Source organism: Dreissena polymorpha, chromosome 5 (assembly GCF_020536995.1).
Source record: "Dreissena polymorpha isolate Duluth1 chromosome 5, UMN_Dpol_1.0, whole genome shotgun sequence".
Lineage (NCBI taxonomy): Eukaryota > Metazoa > Mollusca > Bivalvia > Myida > Dreissenidae > Dreissena > Dreissena polymorpha.
In genome coordinates, this window is record NC_068359.1 from 41,488,914 (window position 1) to 41,510,939 (window position 22,026).

Consider the following 22,026-nt stretch of genomic DNA (forward strand, 5'->3'; position numbering starts at 1 on the left):
GATTCCTATTGCATTACATAATTAATACTGACTGATATGCTAGCAAATTTTATGGTTCAACAGGAACGATTTATGATAACAAAACAAGTACATTTATTGATGTAGACTAAACTAAATTCACATAAACCCACATTGTAAGAGTGGTGCACGCATGATTATTGAATTTCTGTAAAATGTACTCAAGAAATCCTTGTAGGTTCATAGATCAATATTTCATTTACATATCCCCACATGCATTTCCAATTAAGTATGTAAATCTAGCAAATGCATGGCAGTAAATCATACATGTTTGTAAATTAAAAATACTGGAAAATATTGGAATGTTACAATGCTGTTAAGTCCATATTTTATTGATAAGACAATAAAGATTAATACTAAATTACTAAACAACAGAAAATATATTATTGAAAACATGCTTGGAATTATTCATTGCATGACCTTGCATATACAGTGATGTTGTTCCCTTTATATTTTACAGCCTGTGCCTTTTTGATTGGGTAAAAAAGCGTGATAGACCATGAATTTGGGAAAAAGTAAACATTATTTATATGATTATAAATAACAGTCTACCAATTGTTTATCAGTGCATGTTTAACTGCTTTCTAAAATTTATAATATACTCTGCTTGGGAATTACATTGCTGTATAATAAACTCAATAAACCAATTATTGAGTTTATAAGAAACGTTTGGCTTATTTTGGAGGGAAATTTGGTCAGATTTTTTGGGGAAAAAATGTTACTTTTTGCCGTCGGGAAGCAGACTTTTTATCCTTTGCAATTGGAAAACAGCCTGTAAGAGACTGTAATTTTGGGCAAAAAACCCCACTGATATTGGACATCAAACTGTGTGAGGTCAAAGATTTTCGTAGGTTTAAGGCTTCTATGGAGATCTGATTTATGGAATTTGTTTCATATTACAAACCCTATGACCTATGACTTTGACCTTTCTCTAATTGACCTTAAAATAACCAGGCGTCTTCATTTCCTCCAAAGAGAACAGCAAACCAAACCAGATATTGTATGGAAACAAAAAGGTCTACATATGTACCATTCGACCACATAACCAACCGACAGACAGTTTCAATTGCATATATTTTACATTCCTTATATTGAACAACAATCTGACAGACAAATGACAGGTCATTATTTATGATTGAGACAAAGATATTTAGCTATCAAAATATGTCCGTTTCCTCAATGCATCACCATTCAGACAGCCCTACCTCAGACTTGCCATCATAATTTCAAGAAGTGTTGCAGTAAAGCTGTCAATAAAACAATAGACAGGCATAAACTGATTCACAGTAAATTATACATCAAAGAGTTATCAAATGATCAAATGAAAGGAGTTTAAATCAACTGGCACATCAAACACATTGATGTTATTCTGATTATTGAAAACCACACGGTTGCTATTTCTTTTGCCTGGTATTCCATACATACCGGCTCATTTCCTTCAAATACCGGCTCTGAATTTCAAATTGGTCATTAAACTGTCTACGAAAATTTCCAGAATGCAAGCTTGTAACACCTCCATGGTAGCTGACAGGATTTTGTGAGTAAAAACCAAATGGGTTGTTGTAGTATGGGTAAGGGTGTGAATACGTGAAACTTTCATAAAGTCCACTAGCACCACTTTGTCCATAAAACGGAGGATAATGTGCCATACTAGGGCTCTGAAACCTTGCACACCAGCTCTGATACTCATTATGCCAGCTGTGCATTCGCCTTTCATAATCATCCTCCACACCATTAATACACGCTTTCTGCCCAGAAGCTCTGGAATCATTATCACTGGAATATTTTGCTGTATTACCTTTGTAGGAATGCAGAGGAACAGTTACTGATTCTTTCTGTTGATCTTGTTGGTGACTGCTTGTATGGAATGATTGTCTTGATGCTTTTGGAAATGGTGGGTGCCTCAAACTAAAGTTCTTATTTTCAATAATTGTTGAGCATCCTGACTTCGCTTTACTCAATGTTTGAGCATTTGGAACAAAGTCATCAGAAGAACTGTCTTCATTATCGGTGACTGAACCACTTTCAGTAGAGTCTGTGAAGGAGTCCTCACTGGAATCATCAGTTTCATTCACAGCATGCTTTTGGATGCCAAAGCTTGGCTGCCACTGTTTGAGCAGCCTTTCCTGCAACTCTTGTAAACCTCGGCTAAATTTCCCCTCTTTCAGCAGCTCTTCCTTCAATTCTGAATGTCTTGACTTCATCAACTTCTTATTAGTCTCAATTGGTATATCTAGATTGTACAATACCGGGCACTGAGACTCACAGTTTGTTTCCCATGGTTCTTTGTTTTCTTCATTTAATTGAGAAACTTTGTTTCCTTTGTTGACATTCTCGTAGTATGTTTCCAATGGTTCTTTGTTTTCTTCATTTACTTGAGAAACTTTTTCGTCTTTGTTTTCATAAGACATGTTTTGAGCAACCTGTTCCTCTTCCTTTTCAATCATACCATCTTGCATTAAGTAGGCAACTGCGAATTTGTTGCGATAACCAGCAGCCTTAGGTCTAGATTTTGATTGATTTGATTTATATTTTCTTTCTGAGGGTATAGGTGGACTGACTTCCAGTTTGGAACAAAACTTGCTTGGAACTGTGTTCTGATTACCAGATTTATATGGAATTTCGGCTTTGATGTGTGAATCCATGCAATCTGTCAAGTTGTTGGATGTACCTGTAGAGATTTCTAAAATTGATTTTGCTTGTTCATCTTCATGTATTGAAAGCTGTTGTTGACCATGGTCTCTTGACAGTTTAGGCATATCAGCTTGTCTAAATCTACCACATTCATTTAGGGCCTCTTGAATGCTAGCAACGTTTTCCCTCAAGTATAATGCTTCAGTGTTTTGTTCATTAGTGTTTGGGATGACACAGGCTATTTCTGGTTCAGTACTATAACAAGTGCTATCCTCATTATCTTTGAAGCGTGTAAATGACTCCATGTTGGAGGCATAACTGCAGGTTTTGCCTGAATGCTGAAAGCCTATCATTGACTGAAACAACTGAACTAAATCAAGCTTTTTAATATTTTTACACTGGGAAGTCTTATCTTTACAAAATACAGTATAATACCTACCTTTCAATTCACCTTTTCCTCCTAAATAATCACCATTGGATTGACCTTCATTTGTATCAGACTTATACACACAAATGTTGTCTTTGTTTAATTTTGCTTCTTCTACTTGCTCACAGCGAGAATCATTGATATTGCAGAGACCGGAAGCAGAATATTGAGCACTTCCATTCTCCCATTTCTGACCAGAGGCATTAAATGGTGCAGAACTATGTGCATTTCTTACTACCAACAATCCAGAAGATGACATGTCTCTGTTGTTTGCTTTTGAATGTACACTAGCACTACTATCAGCTTCTGGTTTTTCACAAATAACTCCTTTGGAAGTTATCATTTTATTTCCCATGTTTGTTCTCCATTCAGTACATTTTGCATCAGGTTTTAATGTCTCAAAATCATCAAGATCTTCTTGATTCTTGGCTTCTATGTGATTTGTAATATCCCTAAATTTATCTTCATTTGAACAGTTGTCTTTAGACAGATCAGCATCATCTTTATCAGTATCACCAGTATCAGCTGAGACTGAATCAGCGTAGGTTTGTAGAGCTGAAGAAAAAGTTCCAGCAACTTCTGTATAACCCGATTCCAACACCGTTTTACCAGCAGAGAAAGTTCCCATAACTTCAGTCTTCCCCGTTTCCAGGACCTTTTTACCAGCAGACAAAGTTCCAGAAACTTCAATTTTCTCAGTTTCAATGACCGTTTTAACAGCAGACAAAGTTCCCACAACTTCAGTTTTCCCCGTTTCCACGACCGTTTTACCAGCGTTTTTTATTGGCTGAAAGGTACCTCCCTTCTTCACCAGATGCCTTGTAGCTGTATTGATGACCTCACTGGAGACGAGGTCATCAAGATACACGGGGGTGCCAGGGTTGGTTAGGTCGGTTGGAATGGGATCTGAAACAAGGGCTGTTTGTAAAACATGCCTGCCCCCCATATGGGCTCTCAGTTGTAGTGACAGCTATTTTGTAAATATGTTTTTTGTCACTGTGACCTTGACCTTTGACCTAGTGACCTGAAAATCAATAGGGGTCATCTGTGAGTTATGATCAATGTACCTATGAAGTTTCATGATTTTTTTTTTTTAATCAGTTTATTTACAGGTCCTACCGGCCTCTTCACGAGGTCTTTGAGGTCCGACCTGTTGAAGTTTCATGATCCTAGCCATAACTTTCTTGAGTTATCATCAGGAAACCATTTTACTATTTTGGGTCACTGTGACCTTGACCTTTGACCTAGTGACCTGAAAATCAATAGGGGTCATCTGCCAGTCATGATCAATGTACCTATCAAGTTTCATGATCCTAGGCATAAGCGTTCTTGAGTTATCATCCTGAAACCATTTTACTATTTCGGGTCACCGTGACCTTGACCTTTGACAGAGTGACCTCAAAATCAATAGGGGTCATCTGCGAGTCATGATCAATGTACCTATCAAATTTCATGATCCTAGGCATAAGCATTTTTGAGTTATCATCCAGAAAACATTTTACTATTTCGGGTCAGTGTGACCTTTAACTTTGACCTGAAAATCAATAGGGGTCACCTGCCAGTCATGATCAATGTACCTATCAAGTTTCATGATCCTAGGCATAAGCGTTCTTGAGTTATCATACGGAAACCATTTTACTATTTCGGGTCACCGTGACCTTGACCTTCGATCTAGTGACCTCAAAATCAATAGGGGTCATCTGCGAGTCATGATCAATGTACCTATCAAGTTTCATGATCCTAGGCATTAGCGTTCTTGAGTTATCATCCAGAAACCATTTTGCTATTTCGGATCACCGTGACCTTGACCTTGGACCTAGTGACCTGAAAATCAATAGGGGTCATCTGCTAGTCATGATCAATCTACCTATCAAGCTTCATGATCCTAGGCATAAACGTTCTTGAATTATCATCCGGAAACCATTTTACTATTTCGGGTCAGTGACCTTGACCTTTGACCTAGTGACCTCAAAATCAATAGGGGTCATCTGCGAGTCATGATCAATGTACCTTTGAAGTTTCATGATGCTAGGCCTAAGCGTTCTTGAGTTATCATCCGGAAACCACCTGGTGGACGGACTGACAGACCGACCGACCGACATGTGCAAAGCAATATACCCCCTCTTCTTCGAAGGGGGGCATAATAAGAATTGCCTTAAAAATTTACGACTCAGAAACGCACTTTGACTCATATCTTTTCCTTTAGAAAATCCAATTAAATTTAAGGCCTCTCTAAATATCTCTTTATTGAAACTTCTTTGGGCTATAAATTTTGACTGCAGCAGAAGACAGGAAAAATCCAATATAACACAGGGAACTTGGCACTGATGTTGTTTAGATAAACATTTTGACCAAGTTTCATCTGGATTAGATGAAAAAAGTGGCCTCTTGTGTGGTAACCAGATAAATGTTGATAACACATGACGCAAGGCGCCATACATAGACAGACTACAATACTTCACAAAGAGCACTTTGTGCTCAGGTGACCTTAATATTGAGTGTGAAATTACAAATATGGGATTATGATAATTTAATATAAAATGACCAGATCAATATTTGACTTTTTGATAATCAATACAAGGGCAGCAACTTAAAAACTCTTTGGGATTCCATAAATGATTGTAAAATTTTTGTTTTAATCTCACTTAGTTAATCATATCCTCACAATATAATTTCCCTCCTTCGACAAATTTTGTTTTCATGCTCTTAGGCTTTTACCACTGACATTAAAAGTGTGAAACAACAGTGTCACTAACAAAACAATCCTCTATGGGGAAATATTTATCATTAAATGAAGGGCTAAAATTCTTAATTCTTAAATCAGTGTCAAGATCTCTAGACATTGCTGGTTTTGTGTACAGCCTGAGCATGTTATATTTTTCAGGATTATCCTTATAGTTGTTGACATGCCTGCTTTGAATCTGAGGACTGTACCTATTGAAACTGCTGTGAGTTTATTATCATTTACATGTGTATCATATCAGGACAGGAACTGCCTTGTAAAAAGTTGATAGGACAGAGATTTTAAATCTCATAAAATTGGGCTTGCATGCATGTTCCTTATCCACCTATTTTCATAAAAAGAGGAATTGTCTCTATGAGAAGCATTTTTTATTTATATTGGCATAGTTTGCCAACCATAGTTTTCATTAAAAAGTTTATTTCATGACTTTCCAAGTACTGGACTGAAATTTAATGAAGAATTCTTTTTTCTCAATCCAAAGTGACTACAAAATCTTAGATGCAGATGTGTATACAATTTTGTTTAGAAACACCAAGATCAAACAAGATGGTGTGCTTTGACGTAATGTTTTGAGACAGCAGAAGACCTGTTAATCTTAAATGAAGTCAAATTCAGGGTTTTTATGATTGCAAGTTTGTTAAAGCAATTGCAAAAATAACAGTTGATAAAAATTGTTGAGGGAGAAACAAGAAATAAAAAAAGTTAAAGCAGACGATTTATAACTACCAAGAGACTGCTTGTGAACTATACATATCATGTTTCAACCTATTTTCAGAAAATGGTTTGTCCCTGTATTATCAGTGAAGTGTTAAGCGAATTATACACCTGGTATTTTCTGTAACTTGACTATTGATTTGTACTTCAGTGCATATTTAAACTGGGTTGTGTGCTAAAACACTCAACATAATTTATCTATTTTCAAAAGTTTAAGTTAAGAATATGGGTTAATGTTCTAATTAAAAACTGTGTGTGCCATCATATATACTGATAATGGTAATAGCGAAGGGATCATAATCACAGTGGAGACATAGCATTTCAAAACCAAGGACAGTTCACAATATCTATTGCAAAATGGCGACATCTGTACATGTAGATTCAGGTAATAGTGGTTCAGATTTGGTGAAAGATTATGTTTGTGGAGGTTGTGAAAGCAGAACAATTTATGAAAGTGCAGATTATTTTTGTGCAACGTGTACAAAGTTTTTTTGCAGAAAATGCATTGATCCTCATGATCAAATATATGCAAACCATTCCAAATATGGTAGAGGAGAAAAAAATAAATGGCCTCTTACAAAGACAATGGAGGATTTGCTACTGAAATGTGATGTCCACAAAGACGAGAAACTGAAAATGTTTTGTCAGGACCACAGTCAATTGTGTTGTACAGATTGTGTTTTACTAAATCACAGGTAAGTTACACACAGCCATGGAATAGATTGAGAAACCCCCACCAATATCAGACGGTTTAAACAAAGCTGATCCATATAAAAATATTTCCAAACAACATACCTATTCAACTTTAATTATTTGAATGAATCAACCAATGATAAACAAAATTAGTCAGCATTGTTTGAACATTGGTATCAGTGGTTATACACAGTTTAGCACAATCCGTGATGAGTCTAATGATTGCAAGGTATTGAAGTTATAGAAAGTTGGCTGCTTACACTGGAATAAATCAAACATCAACAGCATGGTTGTTATTGAAGTAATAGAAAGTTGGCTGCTTACACTGGAATAAATCAAACATCAACAACATGGTTGTTGTATGCATTTTAACAGTTATTCTACACAATGTTAAATTGTCAATGTTTGAGGACATTATTACTAGATTATTAGTAGACATCTAAATTAAAAAATGGGGCATAAATTGTTTGTTTACACATTCTTAATTTGACGAAGTTTTGAATGGAAGGGAACCACATTGTTTATCAATACTGCAAAATTCTTGTTCATATAACATTTTACTGTGTCGTACAGTTACGTTTTTTCTTATTTTCAGGATGAGTCTACAGTTAAGACTCAAAGGTTTTAGCTAAGAAATGTCCTGCTTTGATTATAAGACATGATACTTGCTAATGTTTAATTTCAGTTACACATTGCAAATGTATAAATGACGCTTCTGGTAATTTTGATTTTTTTTGCTATTTCAGACAGTGCACAAAGATGACTCTAATTTCTGAGTCAGTCAAAACCAAGTCATTTGATATGCAACAGGTATCAAGCAATCTTCAAACTATTGTAGATAAACTACATAAAGTAAAGAGTAAACAAGAAGGCAGAATTCAGTCAATAGAGGTATCATGTAGGGAAAAACTGCACGAAATTAGAGACCTGAAAAAGAAATTAAATGCTACTTTGGATGAACTAGAAAATATAACCTTAAAAGAACTGGATGAAATTCGGACCTCATTGCAAATCTGTCTCAAGAAAGATATTGACAACTGCAGCAGACTAAAGGATGACTTGCAAACACTCAGTGAAGCTGTAAATAGCCTTTGTGATAAGAGTAGGAAAGATCTCGAGTTCATAGTTAGCAGAAAATGCCTGGATAAAATACAAGAGTCTGAGTCATATCTGAAGGAAAACCCTGCTAAGGTCCCGAGTTCAATAATATTCAGAGCAAACACTGACATTGAGCAGTACCTGTCAAAACAGTTTGGTCTAGGAAGGATTTTAGAAAGTATGCAGTCTCTCACTGTAACAAGAAAATCAGAGTATATTGTGAAAATACAGAGTGACCGTGTTGATCTTCAAATCACTGGCATTTGCAGTCTACCTAGTGGCCAGGTCATTGTTGCAGATTTCAATAATAATAAACTGAAGCTGTTGGACCAGCATTACAAGGTGTCCAGTCACTGTGATGTGTCTTATTCTCCAAGAAGCATTTGCCAAATCACATCCAGTGAGGTGGCTGTGACTATGGATAAAGATGTGCAGTTTATCTCTGTGAGCAATGGGAAGCTGGTGAATGGGAGGAAATTTTCATTACAGCATAATGTCAATGGTATTGCCCACCATCGGGGAGCATTGTATATCACCTCTGGCACAGCCCTGTACCACTACACTCTCACTGGATCACTCGTGAAAAAGTTGTATGAGGATGCAGGTGACTCTTTTAGAGATAACTTTTTAATTTCCCAAAAATACAATACAAAAGATTATCTTTGTTGTTGATTTTAAAATATTTTATAATACTTATGAACAGTTTTAAAATAATTGTTCACAAAAAAGAAAAGATACAAAGGGGCAATAGTGTTAATGCATATATTATAAATCTTATGTACTAATAAATCACTTGTTCTGTGTTTTGCAAGGGGGGGATGTGCAGTGAGTCCTGCTGGGGACAGGATCTATGTCACCAACTATACCATGCACAAGCTCATCACTCTGGCTACAGATGGGACCCTGATATCCACCTTTGAGCATTCTGAACTACAAAAACCATGTGGTCTAGATGTTACACCTGCAGGACAAGTACTTGTCTGCGGATACAGCTCCCATACTGTTATACAGATTGATGGTGAGGGAAGACACAAACTGGCAACTCTTGCTTCACAGAAAGATGGACTCGACAACCCAGCGTCTGTCTGCTACAACACAAACACTCGCCAGATGATTGTGGGATTAACTAATAACAATAAAATCATTGTTATGGACTTGAAATAGCCATTCAAGTGTAATATTTTTTTTATATCAAGACGTTAATACATGTTTTTCCTTCTAATTTATTTCAATAGCTTTTCATGTTATCAAGGTTTTTATCTAAAAGTTGGTCAGGAAAAAACATTTCTTGTTATTAACAAGTAATTGAACTTTATTTTGAAAATGAGTTTCAATGTCTTAAGATTACATCATTTAAAACAAGAATGTTTGACAACTATCTATACTGTTGATTATTTCTTTAGTCTGGCTTCATGTCATGTTTTCATACATATTTTTTCATAAGTTATTATGAAGTTGTTTTGAAATTTATTTATCTATTAATTCTTATGTTTTTCATGATCTATTAGCAATTATTGAGTGATAAATATGTTGTTGTCATTTATGCTTTTTTTAACTAATAGTATTTTGTATGTGTGCTATTTGTGTATGTGTGGTTTTGTAGCCTATAAGTTCTTATAATAAACAACTCATGTTTTTTGAAGAAAAATACAAGACATGAGCTGTCTCCATAGGATGACATATGACCCGAAAAAGGGTTTGATAGTTATGTAAGACAGCTAAATAACAGAACAAATTTTCGAAACCTAAATGCACACCCTTTGTGCAAGGTCAAGGTCAAAGGGGTAAAAATGTGTGTGTGACCGGAAAGGCCTTGCCCATATACACATGCATATCAAATATAAAGGTTACATCTGAAGCGACATAAAAGTTATGAGCATTTTTCAAAACCTAAACGAAGATTTCAAAACCTTGTCAAAGGGGTCAAAATGTGTGTGTGTATGGAAAAGCCTTGTTCATATACACATGCATACCAAATATGAAGGTTACATCTGAAGCAACATAGAAGGTATGAGCATTTTTCAAAAAAGTGTGACAGACAGACAGGCAGACAGACAGGCAGACAGTGCGATCACTATATGCCCACCTTCAGGGGCATAAAAAAGTCATGTGCACTGACAGTCAAATAAATGTTGGCTTTTAAATATGTTAAATATAAATGAGGAATGATATAAATGTATGCTAATTAAGTTTCAAATTAACAACTATCACCTAATGATGAAAATTGTGTCTCTAAAATTAAATGAGTTATTTATGATCGAAACCACAATATGCTGCAATAAGAGATATGTCTTATTCAATTGACACATTCCTTTTTAACAAAATATTTTTAACAAATACATTCTACATCATCATTATTATTCAACAATACAGCAAATAATTACCTCTGGTGTATAGGAAATTAACAACTATGGCTAACATCAGGGTGGTTAATGGGTCAGGCATAAGTGATGTATATGCATACTAAAAGAAAATAATAGGTAACTGCTCTTTCGTTGTGTAATATGTCAGGTGAAGCTCAGAATTCTTTTATTCTTGCCGAGCCTGATACATAACAAGAGCTGTCAGAGGACAGCGCGCTCGACTATTCGAGTGCTTGACAGTATAAGGTAACCCATCATGGATAAGGGGGGGGGGGGAGGGGGGTATTATGTGGGTGTGTGATCATTAAATAGATGATCTTTCAAAAATAAGAAAAAAATATATATATATATTTATTTATTTTTTCGGGGAGTGGGGGGGAAGGGGGTGGATGGGGACGTCTGTGGTGGGGCGTAGGGGATGGTTTGGGTGGAGTGCATTGTGGTATGTCAGGTAAATTTTGTTTTGTCAAAGTATGAATCAAATGTGATCATAAATAAAGGAGTTGAGAATCAAGGTCATTCAAAGGTCAAGGTCAAATTCAACTTGCCAGGCACAGTACCATCATGTTAGTAAGGAAGTATTTGAAGTTTAAAAGCAAAGGCCTTGATACTTTAGAAGTAAAGTGGATCCAAACAAAATTTAACGAAACATTCAAAGTTACTAAGACAAACAAGAATTTCAAAAGGCCATAACTCTGTGAAAAATCATCCGACCAGAACTCGCTGATAATAAGCACATCTCCCCTTGGTAATGAAGCTTCCAATAAATTTTCATTGAATTCCGATCATTATTTGCTTAGAAATAGCCCAGACAAAAATTGTGCATGGACGGACACAAGGACGACAGACGAAGCGGCGACTATATGCTCCCCCCAAAATAAATTTTGGGGAAGCATAAAAAGGGCCATAATTCCGTTAAAAAGCCAACCAGAGTTATGCAACTTGCCCTGTACAGTCCCCTTACGATAGTTATAGAGTTTTCCAATTCTGAAAGCAAAAGCTATGATACATCAGGAGTTAAATGGACCAAAACACAAAACTTAACCTAATGTTCAATTATCTAAGTATAAAAGGGGCCATAATTCTGTCAAAATGCTTGATACAGTTGTCTGCTATTGTTTATAGATTGGGATCATGTTGGTAAAGAAGTATGCAAAATATGAAAGCAATATGTCAAAGGACATAGGAAATATTGGAGGTGGTACGCAAACTTAAACATAGATTTATCAATAATATGCATATTTTAAGTATAAAAGGGGCCATAATTCTGTCATAATGCTTGATAAAATTGTCTGCTCTTGTTTATAGATTGGGGTCATGTTGGTAAAGAAATATGCAAAATATAAAAGCAATATGTCAAAGGACATAGGAAATATTTGAGATGGTACGCAAACTTTAACATAGATTTATCAATAATATGCATATTCTAAGTGGAAAAAGGGCCATAATTCTTACAAAATGCTTGATACAGTTGTCTGCTTTTGTTTATAGGTTGGGGTCATGTTGGTAAAGAAGTATGCAAAATATAAAAGCAATATGTCAAAGGACATAGAATATATTTGGGGTAGTATGCAAACATAAACATTTGCACGCTAACGCTAATACTAAAGCTCACGCTAACGCCGGGTATGAGTAGGATAGCTCCACTTTATATATTTCATATATAATAGTCCAGCTAAAAACAAGGCAATAACCTGTTTTTCTGTGTATCAAACCTTAGTACCCATTTTAAGAGGAAAAAATGAAAACTATTCGCAACAACACTGCATTTTTGTGGGAATGAATATGATGTTTGACTTGTTAATAATGAGCACTTTCATGATATATTTGTAAAAAAAAAATGGCAGGTTTGGTTTTGCTTTTTGGGTCTTACAATTTATTACATCTTGCTATAATATTGTTTGTTTGTTTGATTCTGATTTCTGATTTACCAAAAATGGTGATAATAGTTGATTCATAGTATTAAACCCTATTTCCAAACATGGACTTGTGCAACAATTACCTTTTGACATGATATAAAAAATATATTAGTTAGAGTTTTATCATACCACTTCATTGATAACTGACTGAAATAAGGCTGCATGATATCATTTTTACAACAGGTTTGCAGGAAGTTGTTGTATCACGGCTCCCCAATTGTTGACCAAACCTAGGACCAAGGCTTACATGTAACCATTAAGAACTTGCGTTGGTTTCCTACAATTCTATTGATGTTTTTTATTATTATTATTTTATTATGTTGTTGTTTTGTCAGCATTTCAATGATATCGATTGATCATTTGATCATTTATCTTCACATTTTCTTGTGGGTTAGCTGGTCCACTAATTGCACATACTTGTGTAAGTAACTGACAATAGTCCTCGGACAATTCCAAAGCCACCATTTATTCCATGCCTTTTTTTATCGCCTTTGTGAAGGGTCATTTGGCCTCTCAGTTTGTACAAAAAATGAGTCACAAACTTTTCTATGAGTCAAGAACTTTTTAAAATAGTGAACATTTAAGGCGCCAACAACTCTAAATTGTGAAAATTTGAGTCTCAAACTTCTAAAAATTGTGAATAACTGCCATTCTCAATTAAGGAAACAAAGCCCTGTTTTCGCCCCAGTTATCCGTTTTCATAGTATACCTGGCAGGGGGTGGACCTGGGTGTTGCAACGTTTCTGTATGGAGTCCAGACTGAGCTGCTCCTGTCCATCACTCACCAGCGTCACCGCTATACCGAATGAACCTGGATAAATTGGAAGAAATAAATTAGCCTTGATCTGGGAATACAGGGTTTAATTTGTAAGCGTAAAGTGTCGTCCCAGATTAGCCTGTGCAGTAAACAAAGGCTAATCAGGGACGACACTTTCGGGCTTCGATGGTATTTTTAGGTGAAAAAAAGTATTTTCTAAGTGAAAATTTTGTTAAGATAAAAAAGCAACTTGTTTTGTACTTCTTTTACCAGTGTGACTAGAAAATCTACTACTGTATGTTAACATATAAGCACCTGATGGTGATGATTTATTAAATAAAACTGATCAAGTCAATCTGGTAACATAAAACTCTTAACACTCAGGTATGCATTATAACGCTTTTGTAGTCCCTTCGGAAACTAAATAAAATTTAAGACCTTTTTTTACTAAATTCACGAGTCAAAGGCTTCATTTCCTACCCAAAGATACTGATATGACCAGCAAACTGCATAAAAACTGAAAAGACTGCTGGCTGACCTGGTTTTATGCTGTTTGCATATAGCGCTATTTATTTTCCTTCTGAGCGAAAAACGGTTATAAAAAGAGTGACCTGGGTGGCCTTACCAAATCTGCCAGCACGCCCAATCCTGTGCAGGTATGTCTCGTGGTCCTTAGGCACATCCAGGTTGACTACCAGGTTGACCTTGTCAGCATCAATACCTCTCGATGTCTACAGAATAAATAATTCTTGAAATGGTAATAAACTTGAAACTTGAGCATTTGATTGAACGCCTATTTCTACGTATAAACATATTCAATGGCGTTGTACAATAGAAATAAAAACAAAAATTAAGCACAAATAAAAAACATACAATAATATGAAGTGACACAGAAACCGATCCTCAACAAGCGAGCGAGGCAATCCTCTTCACAAGTTAAAGAACGAACAACAGTGCCAAGTATCAAACAAGTCTATACAAAACATATATCAAAGGTACATCACGTATTACCTTTAAAATAATGCAAAAAAGTCGTCGAAAAAGTACGTCTTAAGTTTTTTTTTTAAGTGTCTATTGAAGTACATTGTCTTAAACTCAAAGGTATGTTGTTCCATAGTTTTGGACCCAATACATACCTCTCGATGTTTAAAGAATTAGTCTTTGATGTAGCAATTTGCTCTAAAAACCTCAAAAAATATCCCTCATTCATAATCTTGGAAGTTAGAACAGACCTTACAATCAACCATTACTTTCAGTATTGAACAAGCTATCACCCATATTCGAACTTCATCACATTCCTTTTCATTCCATATCAAAACTTTACAATAACATTTAACTTATTTATGCCCTTTTCAAGTTGTTTAACTCTTAGACTATTTTTCTGTTAAAACATTCATTTTCAAACATATACCCATAGACTTCCAGTCATTTTGGCAAGATAGAGAAAATTGTATGGAACATAATACATTCCAGAAATATTCAGGTCTGAATTGGGACAATCCATAAAAATTCTCGGGATATTTGACCAAAAGCGGGACTATCACGCCGGGACACGTAAAAAGATCAATCATTATACCTTTACTTGAGTCAGTAGTCAGTATATTATTTATAAAAATTATTATGCCCTAGTAGATATTGATTATAAATGTGTTTAAGAATTTCATGAACAAAAACGTTCTACAATTTCCTGAAGTTAACACACATGAGTCCATAAAGTGAAATGTGGGTTATCCCCTTTGCCTCGATTTCATATCCAATCGGGACCGAGTTATTCCATTAAACATGTGTAAATTGTGTAACACCATCTGCACGCGTCGACCACTGTTCTTATTTCACCAATCGTTGGTTAACTCTAACTTTAGATGGATTCAATATGTACAAACTTTTTTCAGAAAATCTGTCAAAACTGAAACTAAAGTAAACAAGAGCACCGCATAACAGGTGCCAAGCTCGGCTGCGAAAGCTTGTCAGAATTTTTTTTTTTTTTTTAGAGGTCACAGTGACCTTGACCTTTGGCTTAGTGACCCAAAATGGGTGTGGCGTGTAGAACTCATCAAGGTGCATCTACATATGAAGTTTCAAAGTTGTAGGTGGAAGCACTTTGATTTTAGAGGCAATGTTAAGGTTTTTGTTTAAGTTTTAAATTAGAGATCACAGTGACCTTGACTTTTGACATAGTGACCCAAAAATGGGTGTGGCATGTAGAATTCATCATGGTGCATCTACATATGAAGTTTCAAAGTTGTAGGTTGAAGCACTTTGATTTTAGAGCCTATGTTAAAGTTTGATATTAGAGGTCACAGTGACCTTGACCTTTGACTTAGTGGCCCAAAAATGGGTGTGGCGTGTAGAACTCATCAAGGTGCGTCTACATATGAAGTTTCAAAGTTGTAGGTGGAAGCACTTTGATTTTAGAGCCAATGTTAAGGTTTTAGCACGACGCCTACAGCGGACGTTGGACGGCGGACATCGGACGACGAGCAGGCTATGACAATAGCTGGGGTTTTCTCCGAAAACAGCCTCGCTAATAATATATGTGAAACATCAAAGTGTATCTGTCACAAAACAATTTGTTTGATATAGAAAATTGTTGTTTTGACAGCTTTTTAACTTAAAGTGTTACAACACAAACAGTAATAGTATCTTTTTACTAGACCAGGCCATGAAAATGAAATACAACCGAAAATGGCTTTTTTTTCAGAACGATACATCTATCAATAGCAATTAGTGACGCAAATAAAAACATGCAAGATAAGGATCTCTGGCATGTTTGGGAACATGGAATATCATAGGCTGTGCAACCAAGCAACAAAGAGGTGCATTTAATGATGTGAGTAGTGATGCTTACAAATGTGCTAAAACATTTAAAAAACAAGGGCTGTTTGTAAAACATGCATGCCCCCCATATGGGCTGTCTGTTGTAGTGGCAGCCATTGTGTGAATACGATTTTTGTCACTGTGACCTTGACCTTTGACCTAGTGACCTGAAAATCAATAGGGGTCATCTGCGGGTCACGATCAATGTACCTATGAAGTGTCATGATCCTAGGCAAAAGCGTTCTTGAGTAATCATCCGAAAATCATTTGACTATTTCGGGTCACCGTGACCTTGACCTTGTGACCTCAAAATCAATAGGGGTCATCTGCAAGTCATGATCAATCTTCCTATGAAGTTTCATGATCCTAGGCGTATGCGTTCTTGAGTTATCATCCGAAAACCATTGTACTATTTCGGGTCACCGTGACCTTGACCTTTGACCTAGTGACCTCAAAATCAATAGGGGTCATCTGCTAGTCATGATCAATCTACCCATGAAGTTTCATGATCCTAGGCGTATGCGTTCTTGAATTATCATCCGGAAACCATTTTACTATTTCGGGTCACCGTGACCTTGACCTTTGACCTAGTGACCTCAAAATCAATAGGGGTCATCTGCAAGTCATGATCAATCTACCCATGAAGTTTCATGATCCTAGGCGTATGCGTTCTTGAGTTATCATTCAAAAACCATTTTACTAATTCTGGTCACCGTGACCTTGACCTTTGACCTAGTGACCTCAAAAACAATAGGGGTCATCTGCGAGTCATGATCAATGTACCTATGAAGTTTCATGATCCTAGGCCCAAGCGTTCTTGAGTTTTCGTCTGACAACCACCTGGTGGACGGACCGACAGACCGACCGACAGACCGACATGAGCAAAGCAATATATCCCCTCTTCTTCGAAGGGGGGCATAAATATATATATTGGCTGTGCATTGACTATTTAATTCCAGAAACTGATAGTGATCACCCTTAAAATTTTTCCATTGATCTCAAAAGCAACCCATGCAAAAGACATCGGACCTCAGACATTTCCAATAAAATTTGCTGAGCCTTGTATTATTACCAAAATTGTTGGACCTAGTGTCAGACAAAAAAACAACAATTTTTAACAATTTGGTTAAAAAATGAAAACAAAACTAGGAATATGAAAACATATGGACCTGTTTTTGTTCATTTTACTTCAAAAGATTATTGAACTTCTAAATAGAACGGATTTTACCAACTACTTTGACTGATGATATCACAAAATCTAAGTGCGATTCTTAGAACCTGTCAAATATTGCACATTGTTTTGTGACGTAGGCAACACAACTAGTTTTTGATGTATTGTGTAAACAATCTCATAGCATTCTTCACTTGAAATTGAAAGTTTTAAAATACATTTAATAGGTTTGATTTGAGGAGTAAATTTTGTTGTTATTTTATTGTATTTAGATTTGTTAAGCATTGAGAACATCATAATGATAATAATAAACTGTATACAAGTTATTTTCTATTGTTCATTTAAAGAAGAACAAGGTCCAGTAAAATTCATTTATTTCCTGTAAAATTTAAAGTTTATCAGACCTAATGTCCAGTAAGATTTTTTTTATTAATCTTTCAAATGGGTTGCTTAAAAGTGACCCCTTGGATGTTAAATCGCTATATTTCAGCCAAACCACAAAAGCCCTGAGATTTCAATGTCACCTAGCTACCAAAGTGTACCATAACGCCTCTAGACACAGATAATGTAATACAGTATAGGAAAAAAATGAGCGGATCTCTATTAAACCAGTTATTTACTTATGTGTGTTATGTGTTGTGCCAGCCTGCTCAGTCCACAAAGGCTAATTAATCATGGACGACATTTTGCACTTATACCAGATTTTTTAAAGAGGTTTTCTTTAAACAAAAAATCCCCAAAAAATGGAAAGTGTTGTCCCTGATTAGCCTGTGTAGTCTGGGAATACACTAACGCACATGCATTTAGCCCGGTTTTCCCAGAACAGAGTGAGGCCCAAAGTAAGAATATACAGCCAAGCCAGTGCATACCAGATCAGTTGATATGAGGATGCGACACTTGTAGGTCTTCAGTTTGGCCATGGCATGGTTGCGGTCCCTCTGATCCAGGCATCCCGCGATACAGGCAGTGGGCCAACCCTTGCTGTTCAACACATCAGCTAGCGTCTGGGCCCTGGTGAATAGAGAGAATTATACGTTGTCGTAAACTGAGTATCAGTGTAGTAAGAGTGTAGTAAGAGTGGTTTACAAAGTACAAGCCATCCACTTGGCAGTGGGCCAACCCTTGCTGTTCAACACATCAGCTAGCGTCTGAGCCCTGATGAATAGAGAGAATAACATGTTGGCCTTAAATGAATATCAGTGCAGTAAGAGTGGCTTTAAAAGTACAAGCCATCCACTTGGCAGTGGGCCAACCCTTGCAGTTCAACACATCAGCAAGGGTCTGGGCCCTGGTGAATAGAGAGAATAACATGTTGGCCTTAAATGAATATCAGTGCAGTAAGAGTAGCTAACAAAGTACTAGCCACCAACTTGGCAGTGGGCCAACCCTTGCTGTTCAACACATCAGCAAGGGTCTGGGCCCTGGTGAATAGAGAGAATAACATGTTGGCCTTAAATGAATATCAGTGCAGTAAGAGTGGCTTTAAAAGAACAAGCCATCCACTTGGCAGTGGGCCAACCCTTGCAGTTCAACACATCAGCAAGGGTCTGGGCCCTGGTGAATAGAGAGAATAACATGTTGGCCTTAAATGAATATCAGTGCAGTAAGAGTGGCTTTAAAAGTACAAGCCATCCATTTGGCAGTGGGCCAACCCTTGCTGTTCAACACATATCCGCTAGAGTCTGGGCCCTGGTGAATAGAGAGAATAACATGATAGCCTTTAATGAATATCACAGCAGTATGAGTAGCTAACAAAGTACTAGCCACCAATTTGGCAGTGGGCCAACCCTTGCTGTTCAACACATCAGCAAGGGTCTGGGTCCTGGTGAATAGAGAGAATTACATGATGGCCTTAAATGAATATCACAGCAGTAAGAGCAGCTAACAAAGTACTAGCGACTATTCGAGTGCTTGACAGTATAACGTAAGCCATCATGGGGAAAATGTTCTAATTATTCAATAAGGTAAAGGTAACAGTTCAGGTATATTTTCAACAATCTATTAAACATTTGTAAAGACATAAAACAAACTAATAAGATTTTATTTCAAGTTTGATAGCAATAGCTTGAGTGGGCAGTTTGGACGGTCCTTCAAAAATAAAGTAAATAAATATTTGTTGTTTTTTTAACCATGTTTCAAAGAAAAAAATATAATTTTGGGGTTGGGTAGGGGGGGGGTTGAGAGATGGGTATAATGTGGGGTGTGGTCATTTATTAGACGATCTTTCAAAAATAAAAAAAGGAAAGAAAAAAAAATGGGTGGGGGGGCAGGGATTCTGGGTTGGGGCGTGGGGTATTGTTTGGGTGGAATCCATTGTGGTATTCAGGTAAGTGTTGTTTTGTCAAAGTCTTAATAAAATCTGATTATAAATAAAAAAGTTATGGCAATTTAACTAAAATTTATTTTTTTGACCTTGAGAGTCAAGGTCATTCAAAGGTCAAGGTCAAATTGAACTTGCCAGGTACAGTTCCCTCATGATAGTAAGAAAATATTTGAAAATGTTTGAAAGCAAAAGCTTTGATACTTTAGAAGTCAAGTGGATCTAAACACAAAATTTAACAAAATATTCAGTTACTAAGACAAAAAAGGGCCATAATTCTTACAAAATGCTTGATACAGTTGTCTGCTCTTGTTTATAGATTGGGGTCATGTTGGTAAAGAAGTTTGCAAAATATGAAAGCAATATGTCAAGGGACATTGGAAATATTTGGGGTGGTACGCAAACTTTAACATTTGCACGCTCACGCCGACGCCGGGGTGAGTAGGATAGCTCCACTATATATATTTCATATATAATTGTTGAGCTAATAATGTAATTGTAAATTTAAGTAAGTTATAAAGTTAAATGCAAAATTAAAACTCAAAATATATACTTAAATAGAACATATTTTTACAAAATCTTCTCTAAACACAGAAAATATATACTGACTTAGTAAATATTTTTGCTAAATCTTTTTTCTCAAGAGAGTTTACTTTTTAAAAGGTTGCTTTCAATTGGCATAAAAACTACAAGACAGCATACCTTGTTTGGAGGTTTGAAAAGATCAGGCACTGCTGGAAGCTGACACTGGACAGGAGGTGGACCAGGGCCTTGGTCTTCTCTTCAAACACAGCATGAGCAATTGGGTGGTAGGGCACCAATGCATAGAACTGACGTATACCTGACATAGAACACAGAGTGAGCTATTGGGAGGTAGGGCAATGATGCATAGAACTGACATATACCTGACATAGAACACAGAGTGAGCTATTGGGTGGTAGGGCACCAATGCATAGAACTAACGTATACCTGACATAGAACACGGAGTGAGCTATTGGGTGGTAGGGCAATGATGCATAGAACTGACATATACCTGACATAGAACACAGAGTGAGCTATTGGGTGGTAGGGCACCAATGCATAGAACTGACGTATACCTGACATAGAACACAGAGTGAGCTATTGGGTGGTAGGGTAGACGCTCAGAACTGACATATACCTGATATAGAACACAGCGTGAGCTATTGGGTGGTAGGGCAATGATGCATAGAACTGACATATACCCGACATAGAACACAGCGTGAGCTATTGGGTGGTAGGGCAATGATGCATAAACTGACGTGAACCTGGCAGGGAACACAGTGTGAGCTATTGGGTGGTAGGGCAATGATGCATAGAACTGATGTATACCTGACATAGAACACAACGTGAGCTATTGGGTGGTAGGGCACTGATGCATAAACTGACGTGAACCTGGCAGGGAACACAGTGTGAGCTATTGGGTGGTAGGGCAATGATGCATAGAACTGACATATACCTGGCATAGAACACAACGTGAGCTATTGGGTGGTAGGGCAATGATGCATAGAACTGACGTATATCTGACATAGAACACAATGTGAGCTATTGGGTGGTAGGGCAATGATGCATAAACTGACGTATACCTGGCATAGAACACAATGTGAGCTATTGGGTGGTAGGGCAATGATGCATAGAACTGACGTATACCTGGCATAGAACACAGCATGAGCTATTGGGTGGTAGGGCAATGATGCATAGAACTGACGTATACCTGACATAGAACACAGTGTGAGCTATTGGGTGGTAGGGCAATGATGCATAGAACTGACGTATACCTGACATAGAACACAAAGTGAGCTATTGGGTGGTAGGGCAATGAAGCATAGAACTGACATATACCTGACATAGAACACAATGTGAGCTATTGGGTGGTAGGGCAATGATGCATAGAACTGACATATACCTGACATAGAACACGTGAGCTATTGGGTGGTAGGGCAATGATGCATAGAACTGACATATACCTGACATAGAACACGTGAGCTATTGGGTGGTAGAGCAATGATGCATAGAACTGACGTATATCTGACATAGAACACAATGTGAGCTATTGGGTGGTAGGGCAATGATGCACAGTACTGACATATACCTGACATAGAACACAGCGTTAGCTATTTGGTGTTAGGGCAATGATGCATAGAACTGACATATACCTGACATAGAACACAGCGTTAGCTATTTGGTGGTAGGGCAATGATGCATAGAACTGACATATACCTGACATAGAACACAATGTGAGCTATTGGGTGGTAGGGCAATGATGCATAGAACTGACGTATACCTGACATAGAACACAGTGTGAGCTATTGGGTGGTAGGGCAATGATGCATA

The 22,026-nt window shown here is 36.9% G+C and overlaps 2 protein-coding genes across 5 annotated transcripts in view; one reads left to right on the forward strand and one right to left on the reverse strand.

The window, feature by feature from the left end:
• Positions 1–334: 334 nt before the first annotated feature.
• LOC127832554 (probable ATP-dependent RNA helicase DDX20) overlaps positions 335–22,026 on the reverse strand; it is a 41,518-nt gene continuing 19,826 nt past the window's right edge. For 2 of the 3 annotated variants that reach the window (XM_052358070.1, XM_052358069.1), the window contains exons 6-10: positions 20,377–20,515; positions 18,224–18,365; positions 13,992–14,097; positions 13,319–13,420; positions 335–3,985 (exon numbers count right to left, since the gene is read on the reverse strand). In XM_052358070.1, coding sequence (XP_052214030.1) covers positions 1,413–3,985; positions 13,319–13,420; positions 13,992–14,097; positions 18,224–18,365; positions 20,377–20,515 — 3,062 coding nt within the window. In that variant the 3' untranslated portion in view covers positions 335–1,412. Of the gene's footprint in view, positions 3,986–7,534; positions 7,555–13,318; positions 13,421–13,991; positions 14,098–18,223; positions 18,366–20,376; positions 20,516–22,026 lie in introns of those variants that run through there. The other variant, XM_052358071.1, reaches the window with a different exon arrangement.
• LOC127832563 (tripartite motif-containing protein 66-like) lies at positions 6,618–10,509 on the forward strand. Of its 2 annotated transcripts, none has more exons than XM_052358088.1 (3): positions 6,618–6,921; positions 7,976–8,931; positions 9,140–10,509. In XM_052358088.1, exons 2-3 carry the CDS (start codon positions 7,989–7,991, stop codon positions 9,154–9,156), a joined length of 960 nt encoding a protein of 319 aa, XP_052214048.1. In that variant the 5' UTR covers positions 6,618–6,921; positions 7,976–7,988; the 3' UTR covers positions 9,157–10,509. The 2 variants fall into 2 exon arrangements, with proteins under 2 accessions (XP_052214048.1, XP_052214047.1); XM_052358087.1 differs by having other exon boundaries at positions 6,619–7,231; positions 9,140–10,506.